Here is a 15,000-nt window from a genome sequence, read left to right on the forward strand (position 1 = left end):
CCGTCTGTCTCTCTCTATCCTCTCCTCCTCTCTCCCGTCTGTCTCTCTCTATCCTCTCCTCCCTCTCTCCCGTCTGTCGCTCTCTATCCTTTCCCTCCCCCTTCTTCCCGTTCTGTCTCTCTCTATCCCTCTCCCTCTCTCCGTTTGTCTCTCTCTTTCCTCTCATCCCTCTCTCCCCTTGTCTCTCTCTATCCTCTACTCCCTCTCTCCCGTCTGTCTTCTCTCTATCCTCTCCTCCTCTCCATGTCGGTCCTCTCTCTATCCTCTATTCCCTCTCTCCCGTCTAGTCTCTCTCTATCCTTCTCCTCCCTCATCTCCCGTCTCGTCTCTATCTATCCCTCATCCTCCCTCTTCCCTCCGTCGTCTCTCTCTATCCTCTCTTCCCTCTCCCCCGTCTGTCTTTCTTATCCTATCTCTCCCTCTCTTCCCGTCTGTCTATCTCTAATCCTCTCACTCCCCTCTCTCTCGTCTCGTCTATCCTCTATCCTCTCCCTGTCTCTCCCGTCTGTCTCTCTCTATCCTCTCCTCCCTCTCTCCCGCCCTGTCTCTCTCTATCCTCTCCTCCATCTCTCCGTTCTGTCTCTCTCTATCCTCTCCATCCCTCTCTCCCGTCTGTCTCTCTCTATCCTCTCCTCAAATCAAATCAAATTTTATTTGTCACATACACATGGTTAGCAGATGTTAATGTGAGTGTAGCGAAATGCTTGTGCTTCTAGTTCCGACAATGCAGTAATAACCAACAAGTAATCTAACTAACAATTCCAAAACTACTGTCTTATACACACAAGTGTAAGGGGATAAAGAATATGTTCATATCATCATTGTTAAGGGAACTGTGTTGAGGAATATATATCATCATTGTTAAGGGAACTGTGTTGAGGAATATATATCATCAGTGTTAAGGGAACTCTTCTGCTTAGGAGAGCACAGAGCGCTGCTTGTCTCCTGCTCTGTTCCCTGTCATCACTAGAGGATCTGAGAGGAGTTAGTGGTTCTGGTGGCTGAGCTGGTTAGAGCGTGGATGGTGCTTGTAACACCAAGTGGTTGTGGGTTTAATTCACTACTAATGAATAGCTGAGCTGCAAGTCCATTTGGATTACAGCGTTTGCTGAACGAATATATCATTCATCAGTTCCGATCTTGAATGTGCCTGGAACCCCCTTAGAGCTGTACAACTGAGTTATTGGTGTCTACACAGATATTTATACCGGAGCCTCAGAGACAATGTAGAATAAAAACCCTCAGCGACCACAGCAACATGGCTCAGCAACCATTTCAGCTATCAGTTTTTTCATCCAAACGACGAAACAGGGACAACAATGCCATGATGTCACATCCACATCATTAGTCAATGACCTGATCAACTAAACATAATCACAGAATAATTAGAACACAAAAATCCCTGTGTGGGTGGGGCTCCCACTCCTTATGATCTGTTTAGCCCCATCTGGAAGGCCAAACCACTGAGTCACAGAGTGGCGTTGGAGTGGTTATTTCTCAGTATCAAAGTGGGACCAACTGTGTGAGTGGTGGGGAGAGCCCAGGTGTAAGCCATTAGAGCATGAATACATTTTGCACTTGACTTGGTTGTGAGCACCAGTCTTAATGAATCTGTTAGCTAGCTTGGGACTAGCGGAGGAGAAGTGTAGCAGATAGCCCCACAGAGAACCACTGGACTGGACCTTAACCTTCAACTGTCAACAGTCCAGGGATAGCACACACACACACACACACACACACACACACACACACACACACACACACACACACACACACACACACACACACACACACACACACACACACACACACACACACACACACACACACACACACACACACTCTTAGAAAAGTCCAAAATGGTTATTTGGCTGTCCCCATAGGAGAACCCTTTGAAGAACCCTATTTGGTTGCCAGTAGAGCCCTTTGGTTCCAGGTAGAACCCTTTTGTGTTCCATGTAGGACCCTTTCCGCAGAGGGTTCTACTTGGAACCAAAAAGGGTTCTCCCTGGAAACAAAAAGGGTTCTCCTATGGGGACAGCCGAAGAACCCTTTTGGAACCCGTTTATGTAAGAGTGTAGGAACAGACAAACATACAAGGACACACACACAGCACCACACAGGCTCTCCACATCTCAGTCAATATCCCTTCCCCCTCTCTCTGTGTCCTTACTTTCCTCAGACTTTCTGCTTGCTCAATTCCTTGAGTCATTAACTTGTGTCCACTTATCCCCTCTCTCCCTCCCTCTCTCCCTCCATCTCCCCCTCTCTCTTTCCCTCTCTCTCTCTCCCGCTGTGGTTTCTGTCACTTGTTCACAGACGAGTGGCCATTACATCACTATGACCTAAATGTGTCACATCCCTCCCTCCCTCCCCTCTCTCTCTCTTTCCCTCCTCCCTCTCTCGATTTTCCATGGTGTCTTTCTTGAGATTTCTCCAAAACATATCTTCCTCTTTGACCCCCACCTAGTAAAGATTGAACACTTTACTTCTTGAGGGGGCACACTGACCCAGACTGTGGTGTAGTGTCCATGTTCCTGTAGTAGTAGTAGTAGTGTGTGTGTGTGTGTGTGTTCCTTTCCTCCTCTGTGCTAACATTCTAGGTCAAGTGGGTCTTGTTGAAGCAGTAGTTGAGCTCTTGGTCTGACAAGCTGTCTCTTATTCCCATGAGTTCTGCTCCCTTCCTGCTTCTTCAGTTAAAACACCACCAACACAGAGACCACAACACAAAGCCCTCATCTCCTACTTATGCTCCCAGACATAAACGCCTTTTCATTTATGAAGGATGTTGTCAACACAGTCTCATAAAACATAACCCCCCCCCAACAAACACACACACACACACACAGCACAGGGCCATTGTCCGTCCCTGCCCTCCTCCCCCTGTCCTCTCAGTCAAGCTGGGCCAGTGATCAGAGTGACGGCAGCAGTTCCATCCCATATTGATCCAGACAGTGACAGGAGGAGGGACAGGAGAACTGACAGGACAGGAAACAGGAAAACTGACAGGAGGAGGGACAGGAGAACTGACAGGACAGGAGACAGGAGAACTGACAGGAGGGGGGACAGGAGAACTGACAGGACAGGAGACAGGAAAACTGACAGGAGGGGGGACAGGAGAACTGACAGGACAGGAGACAGGAAAACTGACAGGAGGGGGGACAGGAGAACTGACAGGACAGGAGACAGGAGAACTGACAGGACAGGAGACAGGAGAACTGACAGGAGGGGGGACAGGAGAACTGACAGGAGGGGAGACAGGAGAACTGACAGGATAGGGGACAGTAGAACTGACAGGACAGGGGACAGGAGAACTGACAGGATAGGGGAAAGGAGAACTGACAGGAGAACTGACAGGAGAACTGACAGGACAGGGGACAGGAGAACTGACAGGATAGGGGACAGGAGAACTGACAGGAGAACTGACAGGAGAACTGAGGAGAACTGACAGGAGCACTGACAGGACAGGGGGACAGCAGGCAAAAACCTTAGATATTGTGAAATATTGTTGGTCGTTTGACATTTTAGTGTGTGTGTTTTAAGTTTAAAAAAGTATACCAGACTTGTTGAACTCACCTAAGCAGGCAGATCCGTTTTGATTGGGCTCATATCCCTCTTCACAGATGCACCCACCCACCGGCACCATCCAGTCACCTTCTGCGTTGCAGTGCATGCGGGGGGCGGAGCCTCCCTGTGCTTGGCTGTGGGGAACACAAGTCCCAGTCACAGGGACCAGGGCGGTAGGCTCCGCCCCTGAGGGTGTGGCCAGATAGGAAGCAAGATAGCGGTTGGTTGCTGGGCAGCGGCGGTAGAAGATGGACACACCCATCAGAGAGACACATGCGCCGCTGTCGACAATGGCCAGGACGAATCTGAAACCGGGGTCAAGGGTCATAACATGTTAACTTGTTATCAGGCTTGAAGGACCACTAGATAGGTGACAGCTTGGGTTTAGGTGAGTTAGTTACCATACACTATTGCCTATAAGGTGGCAAAGGACTTTTTGTCACAAGTGATGAGCATGGTTTGTATATGGGAATTTTCATGAATTTGTTTCAAATGTTCTCGTACAGTACCCATTGCGTGTGAGCGGAGCGAAGCTGCGGGTCTTGATGTTGACTCGACGGTAGCGGTCTGGTTGGTACTGGTGAGGCAGGCTGGGCTCCACCTTGGTGAAACTCTTATCTGCTGCTATGGTGTCAACCTTCACCCAGCCCTCCCTCGTGTCCTTCTCTCCACTGGATGGCTGGACAGGGATGGGAAAGGGGGATGGGGAGGAAGAGAGGGGGGAGAGGGGGATGAGAGAGAGGGATCATGTAATACATTTCATTGTGGAAATTAAAATGTGAGGGATAAGGTAGAAGGATAAGATAAAAGAGTATGTAACAGTTGATTAAAGTATTTAAGAGTATGCAACAGTTATCTCTGAGGGTATTTAGTCAAAAACAAACAGTCGTGAACCAGTGACAGTCTGTGTTTTAGTCTAATCTAATTCTCCCCAGTTTCAAGATAACCATGCTAACTTCCCCCAGAGACTCAGACTCCTGGCCTTCCTGCTGCTCCCCACTCTACGTTCCTCTACACTTCACTCATCAGACTCTTATTTGAATGTTTAAACAGGATCTAACTTTCCCCAAGGAGAAATGTATTCATCCACAAATACAGCATCCTTCCCTCTGTGAGAGCACGACACGCTGACGCAACAAGAGCTCAGCACTATCGAAAACAGCTCTGTAACTGCTCTCCACTGGAAACCACAAGCCCTGAGGGTAGGAACTACAAAGTACTGATGTGTGATGGGAAATGTAGATTATGTTATGATATTAAGGGGGATGAGAATGAGAGGAATGTTAAGGCAAACCAAAGCAACATTATTTCCTTGTTTTTGGAGCCCGTTTTGTGGAGTATGCGGAACTACATATTACCAAAATGGGATATTGGTATGTATGTATGCATGTATGTATGTATGTATGTATGTATGTATGTATGCATGTATGTATGTATGTATGTATGTATGTATGTATGTATGTATGTATGTATGTATGTATGTATGGATGGATGTATGGATGTATGGATGTATGTATGTATGTATGTATGGATGTATGTATGGATGGATGTATGTATGTATGTATGTATGTATGTATGTATGTATGTATGTATGTATGTATGTATGTATGTATGTATGTATGTATGTATGTATGTATGTATGTATGTATGTATGTATGTATGTATGTATGTATGTATGGATGTATGTATGTATGTATGTATGTATGTATGTATGTATGTATGTATGTATGTATATGTATGTATGTATATATGTATGTATGTATGTATGTATGTATGGATGTATGTATGTATGTATGTATGTATGTATGTATGTATGTATGTATGTATGTATGTATGTATGTATGTATGTATGTATGTATGTATGTATGTATGTATGTATGTATGTATGTATGTATGTATGTATGTATGTATATGTATGTATGTATATGTATGTATGTATATATGTATGTATATGTATGTATGTATGTATGTATGTATGTATGTATGTATGTATGTATGGATGGATGTATGCTCAGCGTCTTAACAGATGCTCTTAGAAACTATAAATACCACCGGAAGTAAATGGCTTAAATGATTCATGATTAGTATAAATCGAAAAATGAATCAGTTTCACTTAAAGTTAAAAGGTTTGACAGCAATATCATATAAAATTCAAGTCCGTTTTTCATGTCCCAATACCTTGGCATTGGGTCTATGAACTGACATATAAAACAGTAATCGACACATACATTTGTTCATTTTCATGTAAACTATTATAAAATACTTGCTACAAAAATAATGTTCAATATATTTTTCAATTACACCTACAATAAGAAGGTGGGGTATTACTGGCATGACGGGAAGTGTAATCTTTCTGCCCTACCTCTGCAGCCCATGTCCTCTCCAGCTCTCTCTGTGAGTCGGCCTGTTTGTAGTAGAGGGTGAGTGTCTCGCGGCAGGAGGGCGAGGGCGAGCGCAGGCTGGCACAGTCCCGCATGGAGAAACGCAGCGTCACAAAGACCCGTGGTGCCGAGAAGCGGAAGAGGAAGGGCGTGGCCAGCCAGTTGTCCTGGAGACGGGGGTTCTGGTTGACGTTGCAGACCTCAAAGGTCCGGATGAGTTTCCCCCGGTCATCCAGGACACTGACCTCATCCCACTGAGAGAGCGAGAGAGAGGGGGGGGGGGGGGGGGGGGGTGAGAGAGGGGGTGAGAGAGGGGGAAGAGGAGAAGACACAGAGAGATTACTTTATGGATCACTGTATGGGACTTTCTAGGTTATCCTAGAGGTTGGATAGGTTAAGTCCAAGAAGCATTGTACTTTTAGCTTGGTGATGAGTCATTATCAGTATCGCTGCATCATCTGAAACTCCCTCTTCATCTGTGTATGCTGTCTGTGTGTGTTTGAAATGTGATCTTACTTAACGTGAAACTTTCTGCCCGCTTCTCTGATACTTTCTGCTTCTCCTCAACCACCTTTATGAGCTCAGCCTGGCTTCTCTCAATGGAGCGCACTAAAACCGTGAAGACCTCCATGCTGTCTGCTATCTCTCTCTCTGCATTTCTCTTGCAGAGATCTACTGCCTGTTTGATCTCCTTAACCTTCAGCAGTCTCTCCTGGATCATCTCCTGAACTTTACCCTTAGTCTTCCTCATCTGAGTCTTCCTCTCTCTATACTCTTCCTCTATGGGGACAGTCTTGTGAGTCTTGTGGTCTGTCTCAGTGCAGAACTGACACACACACATCTGATCACTCCTACAGAACAGCTCCAGGGGTCTCTCATGCTTCTTACACACCCTGTCTTCTAGGTTCTCCACAGGGTCGATCAGCTTGTGTTTCATGAAAGATGCCAGTATCTGATGAGGCTCCAGGTGAGTCTCACAGTAAGAGGCCAGACACACCAGGCAGGACTTCAGGGCCTTGTGCTCTCCCTCAGGACAGACGTCACATGGTACTTGGGTTTTTCCTGGGGTGATGGGTGTGACCTCAACTGGAGCCAACTTCTTGAGCTGAGCAGTCATTTCAGAAATGAAAGTATTGACAAAGAGATCTGGTCTCTTATCAAATGTCTTTTTACACATTGGACACTGGCACAGGTCAGTGCTATCCCAGTATCCTCTGATACAGGCCTTGCAGTAGTCCACAGGGGATGGAGACTGGCTCAGTGAACACATCCAGACAGATAGAGCACTGGAACTGCTCTTCAGACAGGACAATGCTGGAGGAAGCCATAGCTGGAAACAGACTAATATATATATAAACAGACCAATATATATATAAAAACCTATTGTTTTCTTTCTCTGTTATTGATTTATTAAACAAAAAGGTCTTCTGAGTGTTTATATGGGTTCCTGATATAAAACAATTTATATACACTGTTTATCACCTCACATCTTGCCTAAAACATTGACTGTTACCATGGTTACCCCATGGCTATTCAGTCTGAATGAAATCGCCCTAAAAAAAAATACTCAAGAGTCTCTACAATCCAGAATGTTAAATGAGAAGAATGTTGAATAAAATGTGATTTAAAACATGCTTTAACAGTTGTCCATTCTGTTGGTCCTTTTGATGGTAGGGGATGAGATAAAATGTGATTTAAAACATGCTTTAACAGTTGTCCATTCTGTTGGTCCTTTTGATGGTAGGGGATGAGATAAAATGTGATTTAAAACATGCTTTAACAGTTGTCCATTCTGTTGGTCCTTTTGATGGTAGGGGATGAGATAAAATGTGATTTAAAACATGCTTTAACAGTTGTCCATTCTGTTGGTCCTTTTGATGGTAGGGGATGAGATAAAATGTGATTTAAAACATGCTTTAACAGTTGTCCATTCTGTTGGTCCTTTTGATGGTAGGGGATGAGATAAAATGTGATTTAAAACATGCTTTAACAGTTGTCCATTCTGTTGGTCCTTTTGATGGTAGGGGATGAGATAAAATGTGATTTAAAACATGCTTTAACAGTTGTCCATTCTGTTGGTCCTTTTGATGGTAGGGGATGAGATAAAATGTGATTTAAAACATGCTTTAACAGTTGTCCATTCTGTTGGTCCTTTTGATGGTAGGGGATGAGATAAAATGTGATTTAAAACATGCTTTAACAGTTGTCCATTCTGTTGGTCCTTTTGATGGTAGGGGATGAGATAAAATGTGATTTAAAACATGCTTTAACAGTTGTCCATTCTGTTGGTCCTTTTGATGGTAGGGGATGAGATAAAATGTCCACAGGAAAGTATTATTAACCCAGCTTTATGGGTCGATATACAGTATGGCTCAATGAGTTTGTATTTCCAGTGTGCATTCTCAATCTCCTGATGCATTGCACGTGATGCACAACATGTCAACAATAGCTGAACGTACCCGAACGTTGTTTTCCTCGCAATCAGTCTGGGGTTCTGTTGCGCTCAGCCATTGTTTACATATTGTGCACGTGTTTACGTTGTGTACGAATTGTGTCAGTATTGAAACTACAAACCTCTACAGAACCATACCGACCAGCATACTGAAAGTCAGCTAGTAACATTTCCCTGTGGATATTTAGTCTCCAGATTACCTCTGACATAAGGACACAATCAGTTGACAACAGGTAAAGTCCAAATGAAATGTATTCAACATTCTGAGTTGTAATGGGACTGTTTGGAAATGTTGAGCCAACGTGTTAGAGAGGAGAGTCTGCATTCACACAGGGAGCCCGGTTCTGATATTTTTTTCACTATTTGGTCTTTTGACCTATCACATCAGATCTTTTCACATCAGATCCTTTTTCAGAGACGATCTGATTGTTCAAAAGATGAATTAGTGAAAAAAGATTGGGCAGCCTATGTCTTCCACTCGGATTCTAAATGGGACTAGGTCTACTACACATCAAGCTTTTAGAAAAGAAAGTTCTAGTATAATTCTTACTCTCTACTCACCTCAGTGTGTGTTGACGGTTTGTTCTCTACTTAAGATCAGGTTAAATGTCCTTACCGTGTAAATACATACTTTTGAAATGATCTATTCAATACGTTAGTTCATAACGTTATTGGACTTTATGGAACCTTGAATGAAATGTATTCCAAAGTCCCAGTAGTGTTCTCTGTAGAGAAGAATGGGTGGAGTCTCTCAGTGAAGGTGCAGCCAGTGGAAGAGTAGACATAGGACCTGGCCTCCACATTGTAAAAGGAGACCTCACCCTCCTCATAATCCACAAACACCCTCACCTGCTGGGGCTTCTCTCTCAGGGAGAGGGGGACACAATGCTCAGCATTAGGGAAAAAGTTCCCATTTATCAGCTCCAGAATCCATTTTCAGGGCACAGTGTCTTAGTAGAGTTTCTGTTGATGGACTCTCTAGCCACTCCTAAAACCCACACAGTCTTCCCTTTCACCTGCAATTCCCTGAGGAGAACCCCTGCATTCCTTAAACACAGGTTGCATCTCCAAACCACTCTGGGTTGTCATGGAGATTCTGCTTTTTGTCCCCATGTCTGACTTGTTTCTTGTCCGCAGCCAAGCTGAAGAATGGATGTGCTTCATCAGGGTCCAGAGTCACATCCACTGCACACTGCTGCATCCTCTTCAGCTCAGCATCACACAACCTCTCCATCTCTTTATTCAGTGTCTCCTCCAGCTGAGACACAGCTCTCCTCACAGTCCCCACACACAGACCACTGTGGACACTTACTGTATCTCAGACCAGTTGTTGGTAGGTGGAAGGGTGGCGCAGATGGATGGGGAGCTCTGAAGGAGGAGGAGGTGATCTTGAATATCTGAGAGCTGCTCCAGCCCCGTGCTTCCTCTCTGTAACTCCGTGATTTCCTGCTCCAGCTCTTCAACGAGCCTTTCAGCCCGCTTCTCTGCTGCTTTCTGTCTCTTCTCAATCTCCATAATGACCTCAGCCTGGCTTCTCTCAATGGAGCACACAAGAGCAGGGAAGTCCTCCTTGCTGTCTGCTATCTGTTTTTCTGCATTACTCTTGCTGAGCTCTACTGCCTGTTCAATCTCCTTAACCTTCAGCAGTCTCTCCTGGATCATCTTATGTTCGTTCATAATAACTGGGGTTTATGGCACCTTGAGTGGAATGTCATCCAAATTGTATTGTTCTCTGTTAACTGGGTGAAAAGTCCTTATCAGCATCACATTTAACTAGGTCTCTGCCTCTCTGTGCTGTGTGTTTGACATCTGATATCCTATTCAGACAGTGAGAGGAGGAATAAGGGGCATGTATGCATAGGCTGTAAATCCTACAGGAGGGAAAAATGGCACATGGACTCAAAGACACACCCTTTACATTTTCATTGTGATATACAGTGTTATGATGTCAGAGAAACCATGATCATAATACCATGTAATACATTCCTAACATATGCAAACTCATTCTCTAATTCATGTACAAATATAAACACAGTCAAATCAAATCAAAGTGTATTTGTCACGTGCCGAAGACAACAGGTGGTAGGTAGACCTTACAGTGGAATGCTGACTTACAGGCTCTAACCAATAGTGCAAAAAAGGTGTTAGGTGAATAATAGGTAAGTAAAGAAATAAAACAACAGTAAAAAGACAGGCTATATACAGTAGCGAGGCTATAAAAGTAGCGAGTCTATAAAAGTAGCGACGCTACATACAGACACCGGTTAGTCAGGCTGACTGAGGTAGTATGTACATGTAGATATGGTTTTAGTGACTATGCATATATGATGAACAGAGAGTAGCAGTAGCGTAAAAGACGAGTTGGTTGGTGGTGGGACACAATGCAGATAGCCCGGTTAGCCAATGTGTGGGAGCACTGGTTAGTCGGGCCAATTGATGTAGTATGTACATATGGATATGAATGTATAGTTAAAGTGACTATGTACTGTATATATGATAAACAGAGTAGCAGCAACGTAAAAAGAGGGGTTGGGGGGGGCACAGAATGCAAATAGTCCGGGTAGCCATTTGATTACCTGTTCAGGAGTCTTATGGCTTTGGGGTAAAAACTGTTGAGAAGCCTTTTTGTACTAGGCTTGGCACACCAGTACCGCTTGCCATGCGGAAGTAGAGAGAACAGTCTATGACTGGGGTGTCTGGGGTCTTTGACAATTTTCAGGGCCTTCCTCTGACACTGTCTGGTGTAGACATCCTGGATGGCAGGCCGCTTAGCCCCAGTGATGTACTGGGCCATACTCACTACCCTCTGTAGTGCCTTGCCGTCAGAGGCCGAGCAATTTCCGTACAAGGCAGTGATGCAACCAGTCAGGCAGGATGCTCTCGATGGTGCAGCTGCAGAACCTTTTGAGGATCTCAGGACCCATGCCAAATCTTTTCAGTCTCCTGAGGGGGAATAGGTTTTGTCGTGCCCTCTTCACGACTGTCTTGGTGTGTTTGGACCATTCTAGTTTGTTGTTCATGTGGACACCAAGGAACTTGAAGCTCTCAACCTGCTCCACTACAGCCCCGTCGATGAGAATGGGGGCGTGGTCGGTCCTCCTTTTCCTGTAGTCCACAATCATCTCCTTAGTATTGGTTACGTTGAGGGATAGGTTGTTATTATGGCACCACCCGGCCAGAATAACATATTGTGTGTATGTGCTTTGTGTCTGTGTGACGGAATTCCCTGTTCACTAAACTCAGTCAGAGTTGATGAGAGAGATGATAAGTGGAGCTGAGTTATCACCAGAAGGATTTTGTGTAAGGAGATATTTGATAAGACAGCAGATCTCTTTGTCAATACTTTCCTTTCTGAAATGGCTGCTCAGCTCAAGAAGTTGGCTCCAGTTGAGGTCGCATTTTGTTCTGCAACTAAAACGAGAGTTTCTATTGGACAAATGCAGGTAGTTCTCTCCCTATTTAATTATGTTTGCTTATTTTAAGAAAAGTTTTTTAACCTAATCGGTGGAATGAACACAGTTGAAGTCGGAAGTTTACATACACCTTACCCAAATACATTTAAACTCAGTTTTTCACAATTGCTGACATTTAATCCTAGTAAAAATTCCCTGTTTTAGGTGAGTTAGGATCACCACTTTATTTTAAGAATGTGAAATGTCAGAATAATAGTAGAGAGAATTATTTCTTTCATATTTTATTTCTTTCATCACATTCCCAGTGGGTCAGAAGTTTACATACATTGATTTAGTATTTGGTAGCATTTCCTTTAAATGGTTTAACTTGGGTCAAACAGTTCAGGTAGCCTCCTACAAGCTTCCCACAAAAAGTTGGGTGAACTTTGGCCCATTCCTCCTGACAGAGCTGGTGGAACTGAGTCAGGTTTGTAGGCCTCCTTAATCGCACATGTTTTTTTCAGGTCTGCCCACATCTTTCTACAGGATTGAGGTCAGGGCTTTGTGATGGCTACTCCAATACCGTGACTTTGTTGACCTTAAGCTATTTTGACACAACTTTGGAAGTATGTGTAGGGTCATTGTTGATTTTGAAGACCCATTTGTGACCAAGCTTTAACTTCCTGACTGATGTCTTGAGATGTTGCTTCAATATATCCTCAATTTTCCTACCTCATGATGCCATCTATTTTGTGAAGTGCACCAGTCCCTCCTGCAGCAAAGCACCCCCACAACATGATGCTGCCACCCCTGTGCTTCACGGTTGGGATGGTGTTCTTCAGTTTGCAAGCCTCCCCCTTTTTCCTCCAAACATAACGATGGTCATTATTGCCAAACAGTTCTATTTTTGTTTCATCAGACCAGAGGACATTTCTCCAAAAAGTACGATCTTTGTCCCCTTGTGCAGTTGCAAACCGTAATCTGTCTTTTTTATAGCGGGTTTTGGAGCAGTGGCTTCTTCCTTGCTGAGCGGCCTTTCAGGTTATGTCGATATAGGACTTGGATATAGATACTTTTGTACCTGTTTCCTCCAGCATCTTCACCAGGTCCTTTGCTGTTGCTCTGGTTTTCACTTTTTGCACCACAGTACTTTCATCTCTAGGAGACAGAATGCGTCTCCTTCCTGAGCGGTATGACGGCTGCATGGTCCCATGGTGTTTATACTTCGTTTGTACAGAGGAACGTGGTACCTTCAGGCCAGTCAATTTAGTATATGTAAACTTCTGAATCACTGAAATTGTGATACAGTACATTTATAAGTGAAATAATCTGTCTGTAAACAATTGTTGGAAAAGTTACTTGTGTCATGCACAAAGTAGATGTCCTAACCGACTTAATAAGAATAATAATAAGAACTTATCAATGGGACAACAGTAACAACAATAACCAAGGGTCTAAATAACCATACATTGAACAATAACAATAAGCATACAGTAGAGGACATGTTGATTGGTCTGTCAGACACTGTCCCTCATCTTCTGGCAGGAAGCAATGTAGTGCGCTGCCAACCCACAGCTCTCTTCGTCCTCCCCCAACAGGACGGGTATCTTCCTCTCATCAGAGAGGTCTTTGAAACTTTGAATAAGGGTTTCAAATTTGGGGAAATGACACTCTAATTGTTTTATATATATTTGTAACATTTTGTCAGGAAATGCAGCTGTTGTGCAGTGGTTGCTCTCTCTGTCTCTCTGTCTCTGTCTCTGTCTGTCTCTATCTCAATTCAATTAAATTAATAATGTACATATTGCCAAAGCTTACGATGGATATTTACAATATGAAAATAAGAAGAATCAAAATTGTCAACAGGACGACAGTAACAACAATAACCACGGGTCAAAATAACCATACATTGAACAATAACAATAAGCATACAGTAGAGGACATGTGCAGGTTGATTGGTGTGTCAGACTCTCTGTCTGTCTGTCTGCCTGCCTGCCTGCCTGTCTGTCTGTCTGTCTGTCTGTCTGTCTGTCTGTCTGTCTGTCTGTCTGTCTGTCTGTCTGTCTGTCTGTCTGTCTGTCTGTCTGTCTGTCTGTCTGTCTGTCTGTCTGTCTGTCTGTCTGTCTGTCTGTCTGTCTGTCTGTCTGTCTGTCTGTCTGTCTGTCTGTCTGTCTGTCTGTCTGTCTGTCTGTCTGCCTGCCTGTCTGTCTGTCTGTCTGTCTGCCTGCCTGCCTGCCTGCCTGCCTGCCTGTCTGCCTGCCTGCCTGTCTGTCTGTCTGTCTGTCTGTCTGTCTCGACAGGCCTAACGCAGATGAAAACGTTAAAGAAAAGTTGTTTCTATGTTATTTTTGGTTATGGAGGGTAAGAACACAAGTTTATGGTGTGGAGCGTAAGATGCAAAATGCAGGACAGCGTTGCTGCTCAAAACAGTCGCTCAGGATGAGAAGGTCTGCTGAATGAGTCAAATGTAAATGTGATGCAGGGCTTAGTTTCAGCGATTATACACTAGGACGCTCCTCTGTATGAAAAGGCTTTGCTTAAGGCCATTGTGGCCCAGAGTGACAAGCATAGCATTATCTGTTGTAGTACAGTAGCTACTCTACTGCTGTTTACTATTCCTCATCATCATTCCAATCTGCCAGGGTCCTGATCTGTACACCCTAAAAGAGTATACTGTATCTCTCGTGTGTGTGTGTGTGTGTGTGTGTGTCTCCTTGTCCACAGAAAAAGAGCAGAGAACCAAAGCCCTCCACCATCACACTGACAGACAGAGTACATTCCCATTTGGTGCAATTGGAGTAATGATAACATCAGTGAACACGTGAAAAGAGGCTGAGAGGCTGGCAGACTAATGGAGAGAGGAGAGGGACAGTCCCTCCCAGGCACTGATACAGGTTATATTAGGAGAGAGGAGAGGGACAGTCCCTCCCAGGCACTGATACAGGTTATATTAGGAGAGAGGAGAGGGAAAGTCCCTCCCAGGCACTGATACAGGTTATATTAGGAGAGAGGAGAGGGACAGTCCCTCCCAGGCACTGATACAGGTTATATTAGGAGAGAGGAGAGGGACAGTCCCTCCCAGGCACTGATACAGGTTATATTAGGAGAGAGGAGAGGGACAGTCCCTCCCAGGCACTGATACAGGTTATATTAGGAGAGAGGAGAGGGACAGTCCCTCCCAGGCACTGATACAGGTTATATTAGGAGA

General features: G+C 44.4%; 1 protein-coding gene across 1 annotated transcript in view; it reads right to left on the reverse strand.

Annotated features, from left to right (window-relative positions):
- ephb6 (eph receptor B6) overlaps window positions 1–15,000 on the reverse strand; it is a 51,854-nt gene that overhangs the window by 13,458 nt on the left and 23,396 nt on the right. Inside the window, exons 3-5 of the mRNA XM_031787238.1 lie at window positions 5,930–6,202; window positions 4,077–4,246; window positions 3,577–3,872 (exon numbers count right to left, since the gene is read on the reverse strand). Coding sequence (XP_031643098.1) covers window positions 3,577–3,872; window positions 4,077–4,246; window positions 5,930–6,202 — 739 coding nt within the window. The remainder of the gene's footprint in view (window positions 1–3,576; window positions 3,873–4,076; window positions 4,247–5,929; window positions 6,203–15,000) is intronic.

Source organism: Oncorhynchus kisutch, linkage group LG13 (genome assembly GCF_002021735.2).
Source record: "Oncorhynchus kisutch isolate 150728-3 linkage group LG13, Okis_V2, whole genome shotgun sequence".
NCBI classification, from domain to species: domain Eukaryota; kingdom Metazoa; phylum Chordata; class Actinopteri; order Salmoniformes; family Salmonidae; genus Oncorhynchus; species Oncorhynchus kisutch.